This window comes from Clarias gariepinus, chromosome 10, assembly GCF_024256425.1.
Source record: "Clarias gariepinus isolate MV-2021 ecotype Netherlands chromosome 10, CGAR_prim_01v2, whole genome shotgun sequence".
Classification (NCBI taxonomy): Eukaryota; Metazoa; Chordata; class Actinopteri; order Siluriformes; family Clariidae; genus Clarias; species Clarias gariepinus.
Window position 1 is genome coordinate 19,397,321 of NC_071109.1, and position 16,989 is coordinate 19,414,309.

Genomic DNA, 16,989 nt, shown 5'->3' on the forward strand with positions numbered 1-16,989 from the left:
CTACTGCTGAACCATGCCCAGTTACCACCGAGCTAGAGCCCACTACTGCTGAACCATGCCCAGTTACCACCGAGCTAGAGCCCACTACTGCTGAACCATGCCTAGTTACCACCAAGCTAGAGCCCACTACTGCCAAACCATGCCCAGTTACCACCAAGCTAGAGCCCACTACTGCTGAACCATGCCCAGTTACCACCAAGCTAGAGCCCACTACTGCTGAACCATGCCCAGTTACCACCGAGCTAGAGCTTACAACTGCTGAATCATGCCCAGTTACCACCAAGCTAGAGCCCACTACTGCTGAACCATGCCCAGTTACCACCAAGCTAGAGCCCACTACTGCTGAACCATGCCCAGTTACCACCGAGCTAGAGCTTACTACTGCTGAACCATGCCCAGTTACCACCGAGCTAGAGCCCACTACTGCTGAACCATGCCCAGTTACCACCAAGCGAGAGCCCACTACTGCTGAACCATGCCCAGTTACCACCAAGTTGAGCTCACTACTGCTGAACCATGCCCAGTTACCACCAAGCTAGAGCCCACTACTGCCAAACCATGCCCAGTTACCACCAAGCTAGAGCCCACTACTGCTGAACCATGCAGAGTTACCACCAAGCTAAAGCTCACTACTGCTGAACCATGCCCAGTTACCACCAAGCTAGAGCCCACTACTGCTGAACCATGCCCAGTTACCACCAAGCTAGAGCCCACTACTGCTGAACCATGCCCAGTTACCACCAAGCTAGAGCCCACTACTGCCAAACCATGCCCAGTTACCACCAAGCTAGAGCCCACTACTGCTAAACCATGCAGAGTTACCACCAAGCTAGAGCTCACTACTGCCAAACCATGCCCAGTAACTGCCGAGCCAGAACACACTACTGCTGGACCACACCCCATTACCGACAAGAGAGAACCCACTAATGCTGATCCACATCCTGTTACTGCCAAGCCAGACTCCACTACTGCCAAACCACAACCAGTCACTGCCGAGCCAGAATCCACTACTGTCGAACCACGCCCTGTCGCTGCCAAGCTAGATCCCACTGCTGCCGAACCATGTCCTGTTACCACCGAGACAGACACTACTACTGTGGAACCATTGCCCATTACCTCAAAGTTTTAAGTTTTTTTTTTTAATCTAACAAATCTCTTGGTTTGATGGGTTAGAACTGCATAAAATCAGGAATACAAGAGGTATGAGAGTTGTAATTGCTTGTCATGATAATTAGATGCATTTATTAACAGATTGACAAATCAAACTATTAGGGTTGGGTGAGGCAGTATATTCCAAGCTCGAATAACAAAGCATCATAGCAATGATTTGAGCTTAATAATGAATTGCATAGGCTCACGCAGACAGTTAGATGAGCAGCAGCATTCATGATTTCAACATTGATTTATTTATTTACTTGATTTATTTTTATTTATTTTAAGTCTGTACTTGATTTTAACATCATTCTAAAAGTCACAACAGTGACTGTGTGTCATGTGTTACAAATGTGTGGAAACACATCTGGCAGACAAAATGTGTAATTTTCTGACAGGTTTGTCACTGATAAACTGAATTAAACTACATTGTGTTAGAAAGAATCAGCACTGAAGTCGCTTCTTCGACTATAAATGGTGGTGCTGTTGTACCTGGCTGCGTCTGGGGGCTTAGACCTTCTAGTCCATTAACACCAGATGCCTTTGTATGAAATATTAATTTGCAGTTTGTCAATGCATGGTAATTTTTTTTTCTCTTGAACCTAAAGATCAATAATGCTCATGAAACAGAAGAGCATAAAGATGATAGTGAAAATGGCTTTTATGCATGACAACTGCTGGATATTAAACTAAAGTAAATCTGTGTTGCCTTTAAAGGTCTTGATGTGTTTTATTGCCTCTCTGTCCTATTCCGCCTCTCATGTTTAACCTGGATGCTTCCTTCCCAGCATTCTCTCTAGCTCTTTCTTTCTCTCTCTCTCTCTCGCTCTCATCTCTTCTCATTTCTTCCCTTTGCTCCATTTATATTATTTATAATATTTCTCATGGTTTGGAATATTCTGCAATGTGTTGTGCCTCATCTTTGCATACTTTAAAGAAGTATTTGCTTTGCATTCCATACCCCTATTTAATTATTGTTACAGCAGTGAAACCCAGGAAAAGTTGACAAATGTAGCTGTCACTATAGGCCCTAAGCCATGTAGTAGAGGTTTCTCTGCAGGACTGGAAGTGCCTTAGCTCTGCGCCACACAGTGAGCTCTGTGTCAGATGAGCTCTTGTTATTTTCCAGCGCTCAGCAGACACTCAGTCACTGTACGTGCGGTGAAGGGCGCTCTTTTTTTTTCCTTCAGTGATCTTTGGCCCTTTATCAGCAGGCAGAGGTTAGCAAAATAGAGTGTGGAAATATGCCTGCAATGTGAAACACGCAGCTCGCCGCAAGAGTCTGGGCCTTTCCCGAACCTTAGGTCTGCTACAAATTTACTCAAACACGGTAAGTGGCAAGTAGAGGGATGGAGTGGAACTCCAGAGACAGTGATAGACACCAGAAGTATGTTTCACTCACACTAATGAAGGTGCACGCACACACACACACGCACAGTTCCCTCTTTCCAAAATACACAGACTTTATCCCATGCTTTCTCCATTTTGAAGGCTGGAATGCTAATGAGCTCCATGTGGCACCTTTGACCCGTAAGCACCTGATAGGTGAGGAGCAAAGAGCCCGGTTTCTATTAAAGCCAACAAACCCCATGACTATTGCTTTACTTATGCCAAAAGGTGTTTTCTAGCCTGTAACTAAAAGTAATTCTAAGGTCATATCAGTTTATTATTCATGTATTTAGCTTAAAGCATATTATTCAGTAACCATTATAATTATTTAGTAACTACAGTGAAACTAAATCCCTCTCGAGGGCTTGTGAGGTTATGTTCTTACTAATCTTTCACTTGATTAGATGTTCTGCTCTGTTAAGTAGATTAAATAAACTAAAGTTGTTTTTTCAATCTACAATAAGAATCATGTTTTTTTTTAGATTGCCTTACTTTTCATAGAGCTTGTAAAATGACTATATATATATACAAATACAACACTGAGTATTTTAAGCATTAAACTGCATTTTAAATGAAAAGGATAAGTTTGGGTTTTTTCTCATTACATTTTGATAAAGTTGAGCATTTATGCAAGGGATTGTGAGCTTTTGCTTTTCAATGTACAGCTTAAATTAGATTTGCTTTTAAAAACCATTTACTCTTTATGTAGTACACTGCATGGCAAAAAAAAGTTACCACCTGGATTTATTAAACTATCTAAATACCTGAGAGCCTTCCATTGGATAATGATGGCAGTGATTATTGGCGACTAATTATTTAACCCTAACTGATGAAGTAAGTAGCTTATCATTTCTTAAACCACCATGTTAGGAGACATATCCTTTCATCATGAATGGAAGGATTTTACTCTGGTTCAGAAGGGTCAAATTATTGGCCTCCATCAAGCAAAGACAACACCTAAGGAGATTCATGCAAATATAGTGGAACCTTGAATTACGAGCATCGTTCCGGAAGCGGGCTCGTATTTCAAAACACTTGTAAAACAAATTGAATTTTCCCATAAGAAATAATAGAAACTCAAATTATTCATTCCACAGCCCAAAAAAGTTAATAAAATAATTAACACAGAATATTAAGTAAAAATAAAACAAATTAACCTGCGCTTTACCGTTTAAAAAAAAAAAGTAAAAATAAATCCCGAAAGATAAGTGTTTCCGTTTGTGAGCGCAGACGCTGTGTATGTGTGTGTGTGTGTGTCCTTTTACACAGTTACCCTTCCTCCACTCTTTTCACACACACACGCGAAACACACAACGGAAACACTATTTTATCCGAAAATAAACAAGAAATCTCTCTAATACCACTCGATTTAGCGACACACTAACGAAATCACTAATAAATTAAACAAATTAACCTGCACTGAAAAGAATCGCGGCAGAGCAGTGTTTCTGTGTAGACCCGAGAGTGTGTGTGTGTGTGTGTCTGTGAAGGCGAAAGTACTGTGTGTGTAAGTACTGTGTGTGTGTGTGTGTGTGTGTGTGTGTGTGTGTGTGTGTGTGGCACGGTGTCCAATGACACGCTCGCACACAGACACAAAGAGCGGGCTGATATAGAAAGAGAAAATAAATCTTTAACCTCTCAAATGAGACTTGCTTTTGCTTTTTTTTGTACATGCGCGCTGTACAAGCACACATACAGACACACAATTACGTGACGCTTGGCGTCAAAACAAGAAGCGCATGCGTGCTATGTAATATTCGGTACTCATAAACCAAGACTTGGTTTGTTTTCCCAGTCAAAATTCATTAAAAATCTTTGCTCGTCTTGCGGAACATTTGCAAACCACGTTACTCGCAATTCAAGGTTTCACTGTACTACAATTTTGTTTAGAACAGTCCAACACATTATAAAAACCTGGAAGGATAGTGCTGAACTATCATCTTGGAGGAAGAAATGTAGGACGTACGAATTTTTTGAATGATTGTGAGCAGAGATCACTTTCCAGAGATCATTTGATCATAAAAAACTAACAAGGGAATTCACAGCTGTCTTTAATAGTGGATAGTCTTTAAAGAGGATTTTCACACACACACACACACACACACACACACACACACACACACACACACAATGTGAAGAAAACTTGGAGGATCAAGGATCCTTTAAGGATTTGAACTAAAAGGCTGTTTATCTTTAAGGAAACCACGTATCAGCGAGACTAATCTAAAAAAAGGGCCTCAGTTTGCTAAAGAGCATAAAGAATGGACTGTGGAGCTTTAGAAAAAGGTAATGTAGGCTGATGAGTCCAGATTTACCCTGTTTCAAAGTAATGGCGCATTAGGGTAAGAAAAGAGGTGGATGGAGTGACGCACACATCATGTCTAGTGCCTTCTGTACAAGCCCGTGGAGGCAGTGTTATGATCTGCAGTTGCTTCTGTTGATCAGATCTAGGTTAAGCAATGTCATGTGCCCAAAAAATGAGGTCAGGTGTTTCCATCAATGGATTCTTTCTTCCCTGATATCACAGGAATTTTCCAATATGACAATGACAAGATTTATCAGGTTCAAATTGTGAATGAGTGGTTCAGGGAGCATACAACATCCAGGCAGTCTGGACCTTAACCCCATCGAGGATCTTTGGGATATGCTGGAGAAGACTTTTCTCAGAGGTCAAACTCTCCCATCATCAATACTCAATCTTGGAAGAAAGTGAATGCAGCACTGGATAAATTTTGTGACATTGCATAAGCTTATCGACACAATGTCATGGCAAGTGCGTACTGTAATCAAAGCAAAAGGCAGACCAACTAAATATTAGGGTGTGTGACATTTTTGGCCGGGTAGTGTATATAAGGGGAACATATATTAAGCAGAATACACTTCATGTTGTTGCTGCTGATATAACTGTAGTTGACAGTAACATCAGTAAAACTTGGTCATTATTGACCTTTATACACCTGGCCAAAAAAAAAACAATACATTTCTGGAGTTTGTGTTTATAGGTGAAGAAAACAACCAGGAATATTGCTAAAACTATTGGAATTGTGTTAAGAACTGTCCAGCCATTTATTAAAATATGGAAGGATCATGACATGAACTGTCAGAAAAAAATTATGGATGACTCAGAGATCATTTAAATGATTGGTGAAATTGCATCATAAGCAATCGACGGGAGAAATTCACTGGAATTACGACAAAATAGTTTTGTGGCCAAAAGAAAACTATTTGTTAGCGAAGCTACTTGAAAAAGAAAAGCCTTTTTTTAGTTTGCTAGGGAACTATAAAAAGGGTATCACACTTTAACTAAAGAACTTATTCTTGCAGAGCTTGAGCAGCAGAGTGTCAGGGATTTCCTTCCTCATTTTTCTATATGACTATGTGTCTATAATAATTTCTATCTTTCTGTATTACTCAGAATTTGTTGATATTCTAGCAAAAGCTTCAGATCTGTCATCTAGATTATACTCCATTTGCTGTGAATAGAGCACACTAATTAGATCTCTGAACCACAACTGAAACATGGGTAGAGCTTTAAATTTACATAATTGTAAAATTAATCTTCCGCAAAGAAGACACCAAGAGAGATGACCTGATTCTGATCTTCGGTTCAGAATTGAGGGTTTTGATCTTAATATAGCTCATACTGGATTTGTAGAGGTAACTAAAAAAAAAACTAAAAACAAGATGGATGTTTGAGTACAATGGATATGCTTGAATTCCTTCTTAAATACTACACTTTGCACACATTGGGATTGTGTGATGCCTTTTAGTAACTGAGAGTTTATTAATGTTCCTAAAAATCATCAGCCCACAGCTCATTAGCGCTCCCCACACCAGTGGTTAAGTCTTAAGCCATGTCCACCCTTAAGCCGGGAATTTTTATATACAGAGATTTTTCTACTTGGTTTTTTTAAATTCTGTCCACACGACCATAAAAACGCAAAACTTCCTGTTCATGTCCTGAGCGTCCCTAATCAACAGGGTCCAAAACCGCCGTTGCTGTCTGTGTGGTCTGTGTCATTGGAGTTTTGTATGTAGCAACAGTGAGCTTCGTAGTACATTCCTCTGTTTGTTAACATAATGTGTGAGTAACTGCGCGTGTATGTACACGCATGTTAAAAAGTCCAGTAGCCAACGTTAACACAGTCACTGGTTTACTGTACACAAGTTCACTATTGCACAAATATTCTCATAAACAAAGCTGACGTCAAATCAAGGAGACCAGCACACAGACATTGCCATCATCGGCACACTAGGTGACTTCACAAGAAGCCAAAATCTGTGTTTTGAGTTTTGGAAAATCTTCACTTTGGACTAAGTTCTCCAAAAGCTCCGTTTTCAATGACCAAAACTGCGTTTGCGTTTAGATGGAAGACCAAAACCTTGTAATTGTTTTATACAGCAGTTAAATGCGAGCATTATATGCTAGCAGTAGTGTTTGTCGTTTAAAAATCAGCATTTTCCATTTGCCAGTTGATACTGTAAGGAGTTGCACTTGGATACAAATACAGGGTTGAGGTCAGGGCAAACCAACCAAAAGGGCAGGGCCGTAATCAGAGTCAAGATCATTTAAAGAGTCGGATCAGGATCAAAAGTGAAGCCAAAGTCAAGCCAGGATGTACAGAATAATAAGCTTGTAACTTCACATGCAGAATGCAGGTGTGAGGGTTCAGAAAGATCTCTCTTGAGACTTTGGGTTGATTAAGATGGGTGTGTATAATTATAAACAGGTGTGCTGGACTGAAATTTAGTGCCTGTTCGTGGACATGTGTCATGTGATTGTTTACATGATGTAAATTGGTGACTAAGGATCCTGGGAAGTGTAGTTTCATGGTTTGAACTACCGGTGTGACACGTTCAACCAATTGGCCGGTTAGATTAAGGGATTTAATTAAAACACTTTCACTCTGTTGGAATAAGCAATGCGGTTATAGAGACGTGATGATCCAGTGCTGGTTTTTGTCTTTGAATGCAACATGGGAACGTTTTGAGCTCTGATCAGTCAAAGTACAACGAGACTTTAGTACAAATAAGTACAAATAAGACTTTGAAGGCAGGCAGCTAAGCAGAAACTTGATCACACTCACATGCAACAAACGACCCAGTAATCTGATAAGGTGAATGGATTAGAGCTATAGTGATCACGGTGCAGCACAGTCTACCTATAGCACTGTTGACTCAGATTTTAATTGGTTAATGGCCGGTTTGGAAAATAAGCTCATTAAACCGAAATGAGGCAGGGGGAAGACATGTTTCCCTCGCGGGAGGAAGCTGCAGTGGCGGCACCATCTCATCTGCAAATCATCCTGATCGTAGTGAGCGGAAGTTTGCCTTGAGGAACGGAGCAGCAGATCTGGAGGATTGTGCATCATTCCCTCCCCTCTTCCTTGGCTTATAAACACCAGTCCTTCCTCGCTCTCGCACAGCTCATGCATAAATGTCCGACTACACACACTCACAAAAATAATGAGACTTAACCACCATCTGTGTAAACAGCATCTGGCCTGATGTGCACACGGTTGTGATGGATGGCCTCTATGGATGTTTTATGGTTCTTGCTGGTTCCCACTATAAGACAATTTGATCAGTGGGAATTTAAACCTGTCACATCGCATTGTTTCGTATAATAGAGCACTTGAGGAGGCCGATCATGAAGATGGTGGGAAAATGGCATGAAGTTTGACTTCAGCTGTGTGGAGAGAAAATCCTAAAGAAATCCAAACAATATTTACCATAATCTACAGGGAGCCTCGTCCATTCACATGAGTCCTGCCTTTCTCCTTCGAAAAATCGTGCTTGTTTGTTTAAGAGTTTTATTTACACGAGCAAGAGCTTTTGACGTAACAAATTGACTCCAGACGGTTTCTTGTGGCATGTCTGTCAACATGACTACATTCTCTAGAGACTCAAGCCAGGGGAAAGCATCAGGACTCATCTATTCATGTCTGTGGTGACCACACAGCCCGGAAACTAAGAGGTAATGCTGAAACAAAGTGACTTGAAGAATGTACTCTGAAGCTGTACTTTTTAAATAATATTAACAATAATAATGAATAGTAGAAAAGAGCACAGCATCAATTCATTGATAAACAACATGGTTTTGGGAGATCTTAGTACAATCACGCATGATCTCTTCATTCTCTCCTGCTGAAGTCTCCCCGGGCTGAACTCTCGTATCTCTTAAACAGCTGGTCCCTTGGCTGCTTCAGTGGCGCTTATAATGCATATAATCACCATTATATCCCAAATATTTAACACTATAGGGCTTGAGAATGTTCTGTCAGCCCACTGTGACCTGTGGAAAATCCTCTGTATTGTATGACTATGAACGGTATTCAGCAATTAAATCTAGCTGGCTAGCAGGTCTAAAGCCAGCCAGGTGGGTTACAGTTGCTTTTCACATTAGGTAAGAGAAAAAAACAAAGCCTGCTGCAGCATTGTGAAAGTTTCAGAGAAGAATCATACTACGAGTTGAAATGCTTTGCAGATTTAATGAAATATTTTAACAAGATTATTAGACTAAGGCGGCATGGTGGTGTGGTGGTTAGCACTGTCACCTTGGACCGTCAGGGTCCGGGGTTGATTGTGTGTGCATGGAGTTTGCATCTTCTTCCCGTGCTTGGTGGGTTTCCTCCAGGTACACCGGTTTCCTTTCACAGTCCAAAGACATGTAGGTTAGATTATTTGGTGTTTCCAAATTGCCCGTAGAGTGTGTATACGTGTGTATGATTGGCTCCCTGTCCAGGGTGTACCCCACCTCGTGCCCTAAGTCTCCTAGGCTCTAGGCCTCCTGCATAAAGATGATGACGATTATTAGACTTGTATTCTTCATTCATTTCTGTAATAATGGACGTGTGGAAAGTGTCAACATATAAGCTACAATCGTCGTTTCAAGAGTTCATAATATTAATAACAGTGATGATGTAGATGATCAGAAGGAGATGACTGAAGATCTTTGTTGCATTCTGCATCTGTGACTACAGCAGTATCTCCTGCTAGTTTTGTAAATGCTAGTGCTTTTCCAGACCAACTGTTCAGGCCATGTTCAGCTTTCCAAGTTACCCATAATCCTCCACATTAGTTATCAATGTGGTTAATATTTCCACCTCCATGTGAGCCATGCCATGCTTTATTTATGTATGGAATCATATCTCTATAAAACATTTTCAAGTAGCAATCCAGTGTAATGACTCTTATTTCATATATGTATTTATTTAATTTGTTTATTTATTTAGCTTGATCTTTTTTTGTCCATTTTTTTATATCTACAAATATGCTACTTGCCTTATTTCTTTCTGTCTTCGGCTTCAACATTTGATTTGCCTCTACCAGAAGTTTATATATATATATATACACACACACACAAGGGCAAATCTAATTGTGTCAGGCTTTATTGAGAGCGTTATTATGACTGCAGTGTGTTGGTCATCTCTCTGCAGACACCAGTGTGTCGAATTAATAGCTGTTGACTTGGAGTTGGCTGAACAAGGGGCCCGTTGGAGAGCAGTGGGGAATGTTGGCCATGGGTTGCTGCAGTCCAGCTTTAGGGGAAAGGAATCAATTATCTCCTAACTTGTAGTCATATTTCCTGCATTAGTCTGCTTGAGTCATTAGGAGAGACATAGGGGCTTGGCCTTTTGCACATCTCTTTTGTTTTCCGCCTTCATCCTCCTGGCTGATTTTTTTAAACTGCTATAGTCTTTGCCGCACTTTTTTTCCACTTGTCTTTTTTGATAAATGTTTTTACTCCTTCAGGTCATTGGAAATGTTTTGTAGCATTCAAGATGATGACTCAGGCTATAACCTTAAAAGCATTTCACCACTTTTTTAAAGATGCTTTGTCAGTTTAAAAGTGATGAAGTCCCTCATATGAGCAATTAATTTCGACTCACCGTTATGCCACATATTCACATATTTTAATTTATTTCTACAGTACAAGAACCTTCTGTCTGGGAGGCCTGCACTGAGAGAGCAGTGAGCATGAGTGAATGTTGTTTAAGACACTGTGCTGAGTGCTTTAGGTGGGGTTCAGCCTTCTCAGGGTTGGAGGATTTTTCTTGGCAGGCCTTTTGGGTTGACCCTTTGGTCAGAAAGATGGGTGTGGAAGCTGACATTCACATTCCCTTCCCCACATGTCCACAGTCTGACCTGACCAGGCCACCGATGCCTATAATTCCAGCACAGACTTAATTGGTGTGTTAATCTTCACCTACCTTATTTAAAAGCCGCTACTATTTCTGTGAAATAACTGTCAATGAAATGAATAATAAACACATTTTAAAAAAAATTCTCATTTTGTCTAATTGGACTTTTTTCTGGAACATTTATTGTACAAATTTACATTCATGGCATTTGCCAGACACCTTTATGCAGAGCGACAGTAGCAGCTTGGAAGTGCTGGGGTTTAAATCTGGGACCTTCCTCTCAGTAATCCAACACCTTAACCACTGAGCTACCCCTGCCTAAGCAAAAGAACCTGCATGTTTCAGCTTAAACCTAAATCTTTAATTGATGATCTTGTACAACATGCTGTATTTATCTCCTCATAAAATGTTTGCCTTTTTCAAAGGATCTCTAGATGCCTGCTTCATTCATCCTTATGTTTTTCTTTTTAATAATGTCAAAAAATGTGATAAAATTATCTTACAGCCTTTGTGCCATTTCTGACAAACTGAAAAGAGGCTGGACTACATGGGGGGACATACGTATGGTCTGATGTCAGTCCTCCCTGTCTTAACTTCAAAACCATAACTTGATATATGCAAAAGTACATAAAATTCTGCCCTTTATGTCTAAACATACGTACACTGCCAGACTTTATAAAGCTACTTATTTGCAAGCAATGTTGTAAAAAGCCCAGCTAAGCTGGCGGAATTCACAATAAAATTGCTAAATTCATGTGTATTTTCATAAGTATGAACTCAGCAAATGCAGCTGCAATATGAACCAATTCCTATTTCATTAGAAGCACCTGTGTTTAGAAATTCACATTCCATAGACCATGCAGTTCTGAGGCACACCTGTACAGGGCTCAGGCCCGCAGAATAAACACTGTAAATGTACAGGTGGATGTTCATCTTTTGTCTGGAACATCTGAGAAAGGTTTTTATAATGTATACTGTTCAAGCATCGCTGGAGAGCTTTTATGATTCAAGGAATGTAGTGCAATAAACTGACATATGGGTAACAGTAGAGTCTGCTGGGAGTATACGGATTTCATTTATTTATTTATTTATTTATTTATTTATTATCGTCAATGCATGGATATTGTGTTCTCAAAATAAGATACATATTGAGTAGGTTGAATAGGTTAGTTCATTGGTATGTTATAATGTTTTTCTTAATCTTTAACCTCTTAGGCTGCATTTGGTTAGATTTTGATTTATGTTTTGTTAATCAGCATAATTTCGTATTATTATTTGTGGATACGGTATGAAGATGGTCTCAGCCAAAACACAATGACCTTTACAACATTAACAAGAAAACCATCACCATCACTAAATCACTCTGAAGACTTGCTATAAATCTGGCGACTGTGCCAGCAGCGTTTTGTATGTGTGATATAATGCCTTACTAGAATTGCGCCATCTATGTCCCACCATTAACAATCAGTAACTTCCTTTTGACCTTTCACCCTGAGTGGTAACAAGATCCACAGACTTTCTGATACTGCAAGCCAGACCACGGTGGCACAGCACTGACCCCTGGGGCGTTATCCTCTGGGAAAGTGATAGCCATGGTGGGGGATTTCAGGCTGTTCCAGCACCAGGAAGACCCTGCTATACTGTGTGTCAAAATGTTCCACTCAGGATGCTGGTTATATTAGTATTGGACCTGCATTCCTTTAGTTAACGATTCAATCTTTGCTAGTATACACATGCTTCTCATTGTAGCCTTGAGAAAGGAAGAACATTTACATCTTTTTTTTCTCATGACTGTTTCTCCTTTCTCACACACAAACACATATGTTTCTGGCCCATGACAATAGCACATTAGTTCCATTACTAAGGAGAAGGGACGCACTAGTGGACTCAGTGTTTCTATAATACTCAGCCCCTGTTGGCTTGTTCTGAAAATCCTGCATCACAAGGCCTTTTTCAAACACCACTTGTGTGGAGTGTATAGTTTCACCAGTTACCCACCCCTTTCACATTTTTTCTACACAGTGAATGCCTCTGAAGGCCAAGATTTTTACTAAATGATTCATACCCTTTTGCAGCTCACCATACTTCCCCCTGAACAATGCTCTTACACACTTGTATGCCTGCTGCACTGCTTTATACACTCTTCCCAAGCAGGGTAGAGTGTATATAAAAGCTGTATCAAATTACATGTCTGCTTTAATAGGAGTGGCCGTACAGTGTGCCGCTGTCATAATGACAAATCAACCTTTCAGGCTAGAGGTGTGCCCTAACCACTGGCCCGGCCACGGAGGCAGGGGAAGAAAAAGTTAATTGTCCTCTGGCAGGGTTTCAAGCTTTGTCGTAATTGCAAAGAAATTTCCAGCAGTTTGCACTACCCAAGCTTTATTTGTTCACCCCCTTCCCCTGTTTTAAAGGTGGCAGCACTGAAATGGGCCCCTTGGCATGTAGACACCTCCCCGAGATTAGGCCTCAATCTCTTTGCCTGTCCTGCACTCGGCCTGGTTCTCGCTGCCAGCCGATTGAGTCCCAGAATTAATTACGTTTCAGACTTTCCTGCCGTTCCCAGCACCACGCAACCACTCGCGCAAATGGTGGACTTCCTCCCTGTGGAGCAATAGCTGTAAAATGGAAGCAGTGACATTACAGTGCAGAAGTGAGTGACATTAAGGCCTGGGGCCTCATTTATAACGATGTGCAGAGAATTAACTTCAATGCAGACATCTGTTTATTTACTGAAAGTTCTGATTTATTCAATGCCCTTGGGCGCAATAATGTTTTCTTACCCTGTGTCCTTTTTCCTGTCATATACACACAGGAAAAAGCACATCCACTCCTCATTAAGAACATCCTCAAATATCCTTATAAGGTGGGACACCGGCACTGTTGCCAGATGGTTGAAGAGTTAATCATGGCCGTTTTCCTCTCAGCTCCTTAAACTCAGAGGATTAGCAGTACTTCCAGTTTTCAGTTGTAAACATTAGGAAGTTTTACTGCTTTATTTATACACTTAATAGTAAATTAATAAATACTGACCTGAGAGGGTGTGGCTGCACACAGAAAGATGCTTAATGTCATTTATTCACCTGTAAAATTCGTATTGAGGTGTGTCGCACATCAATCAAACACACTAGTAATGGAACAAAGTCAGAAAGAATAAAAATAACAGATAGTGCCATTAACAATCATTACAGTATTCATGAATTTTGCTGGAGTTGCCAAGCACTAAACTGGGTTGATGGTTTGGCTCTTACGCAGACACAATTAAGAGATTTTCGAAAACACAGCAAGCCAGTGGTATTTATGTATTTGGATAAAAGTTAATATCCTAGCCCTCAGATTCTCATGATTATATGCGGTTTGTTATGACTCAGCTAAAAAGTTGGACTTGTACAAGCATAGTGAATATGATATGCGGTTTGGTGTGCCGTTTGAGTGTGTGTCGTGTGGTTGTTGTATCTAGGATAATACGGAATGAGCGTATAGGAAAGCTATGTTAGAAATGAAATACTTGACTGGGTGCATGTGTGTAGGGTATTGTATGTATGGTGTGTGTCTGCGCACATGTTCTTGTATGTGTGTGTGTCTTTAGGCTCTGAAAGAATGAGGGTCTGCACAGCTGGCTTGATAGGAGCCGCTTCCACACATAGCTGAAGTGCCTCTCTTTAGTGGGCTTTTATTACTGATATCCTCTTGCCCGCTCTCATAACTCACTACTAATACTGTATCTACAGTAGTCACTACAGTGTCTCTCTTCTACATTTCTCAGACCACGTGCACTAATAAGAGACGCTGACATCAATGAAAAGCTTCTTCTTTTTTCCGTTTCTATTGGGGTGATGATATGCCTGGGGGGCAAGTTGTTGCAGACAGAAACTATTTGTTTTAAATCGTGATGGTAACAGTAATCTTAAAGGATGTTCAGTAAAGCCTGACAATAGTAGATAATGTAAAGTAAGATAGTCTTTGCTTTCAACTTCAACAGTTTCCAATAGAATGTCATGTACTACGGTTATATGATCATATTTATGATCAGATTTTCTTGCTGTGTAAAAATGTTAGAACAGTATAGCATTTTAAAGTGTTACACCAGGTTACTGTAACATTGAAAGGTGTGATAGAGCTTTTCCAACATTTAAGGTAAGAGGCCAAGCGTTTACCTTTTTTCTCACTTCAAATGAAACTGATTTTCTTTTTCCTGTTTCTTACGTTTTCTTTTAGATCTGGCGGATAATCTGGCAATGGATGACTTGACCTTTCACGAGTTGCTTCTGACCCCGAGACTCTCCACAGACACGCACGGCGGAGCGTCTGTACCCGGAGCAGCAGACGGCCTGTACGTCCCTGCTCGTGTCTTCATCCTGTCCATCCTCCTCCTTCTTTTTGGATTTCAGTGAATCCTCCAGGCTGTTTTACACAAACTCCACTTCAGAATCCCTCTTCATCAACTCCTGACTGTCCTATAAACTGGCCAGTGAATTTGAAAGGACATCACAGCTGATCCTTTGTACATACAGTGAAAGATGAGCTAGGCTGAGGACAGAAGACTCTTTCTCCCTTTATGTGTGTTATCTCTGCTTTTACTTAATGAACGTCTTTTTTTGTACTTCCACAAGAACCTGTTCGGTTGCCAAACCATTAAAGAGGTACTCTCCCAGAGCATGATAAATACAACGTATCCTAACTGTATTCCTTTGTGCTTTTATCTCACAGTACAGTCATCTGTTTTACATGGGATATTATTTGCTTTCTGGTGTTTCACACATGGCTTTACACAAAGACTAGAGTTTCCAGTAGGTAAAGGACTTAACCCTCTTTTTTTTTTTTTTTTTCTTTAGAGGACATGCTTTTGTAATTTATTGGACATTCTAGAAGACAAAGACTGTGGACTAATGGGGATTTAGGGAAAAAAGTGTTCTTCTCTAGTGGACATGGGGTCTGTCTAATTTTTGGACAAGCACACACACACACACACACACACACACACTCACACCCACTTTGCATCCTAATTCTGCCACTCATTTCCTCTGCAGTAAATGATCCTTGTAGGAGATCAAGGGATTGGTATGTCGTTGTGAAAATCTTCTTGCTGCAGGGTGACACCAGCTCAAATTTATTTGGAGAGATAACTGTTCATTAGAAAAGTAGCTTTTGCTTCAAATTAGCGATGTATATTTATTTCTCTTTCCCTGAATCCTATTCTTTCTTTCACAGTGACAGGCCGTGTCATATTTAGGTGTCTGAAAGAGCTGAATAATTGAAGATATGACCCATGTTGTCAAGTTGCCATGACAATGGTGTCCAAGAAAGGGGTGCTGTGTTGATGGCTCAAGTGTTTTTTTTATTCTTATAAAATTGGCACACAAAAGGATATAAATATATAGCTGCTTTGCGACAATAACCATCGTTAAAAGCACTGTACAAATAAAGTTGAATATCCTATAGACCACTGTAATAATTCAGTGTCTAATTCACTGTCAAGTCATTACATTTTTACAGTATATCACTGTATACTTTTAGTAATGGCCTGTCAATTGTAAATGAGATATAATCTACTAGATTTCCATTTACTAATTTGGCTGATGCTTTTATGCTACGTTATATGGAACTTAATAACTAAGCTGTTGAAGGTAAGGCTTCAACCCTGGCAGTTTGGCAATGCTGGGACTAGAATTTTACGACGTTCTGATCTGTAGCTTTAAGGTTTAAGCTCTGAGCTACCATTTCCTTCAACTAAATTGCGTCCCGTCAACCAACTTTACCACTGAAATACCTCACAATTAAAGAAGAAAGCTTGTCCTTTACTAACCTGAAGTTTTTACATCAAAGACATACATGAAAGAGGGAATGGGTTGCGTTTAATGAGTTGATAAAAAATAAAGTTATGCTAATTTTCATATGTAGATACAAAGAGAATCTTAACAAAAAATTTTAATGTTCCCCTATACATTGTGTTTTCTGGTATTGTACTGCAAACAAATGTACTGTTCTAATTATACAACTGTTTACAGTAGAATCCTTTTTTTTTTTTACCCCCATCCACATTGTGTGTTCTCTTCTGTTCTTTCTGGTGATTTTCACGGGTCGAGGTTGCTAGCCCAATGTCTAACCTTCCTTCTTTCTTATCTGGGTTTTGGGATGGCAATGGTGGAGTGATTATGCATAGGAACATAGGGTTAAGGACCTTGCCCAACAAGAGCCCACACGTGGCTACCCAGTGGTGGCAAGAAGCTCAAACCCCTGACCCTCCAATCAGCAGCCCAGGGCATCAATTAAAGCCCTGTAGAACCCTGTCAATATACAGTAT

General features: G+C 40.3%; 1 protein-coding gene across 1 annotated transcript in view; it reads left to right on the forward strand.

Annotated features, from left to right (window-relative positions):
* Positions 1-16,989, forward strand: part of gpc3 (glypican 3) — a 124,967-nt gene extending 107,978 nt beyond the window's left edge. Inside the window, exon 8 of the mRNA XM_053506141.1 lies at positions 14,904-16,989. Coding sequence (XP_053362116.1) covers positions 14,904-15,079 — 176 coding nt within the window. The 3' untranslated portion in view covers positions 15,080-16,989. The remainder of the gene's footprint in view (positions 1-14,903) is intronic.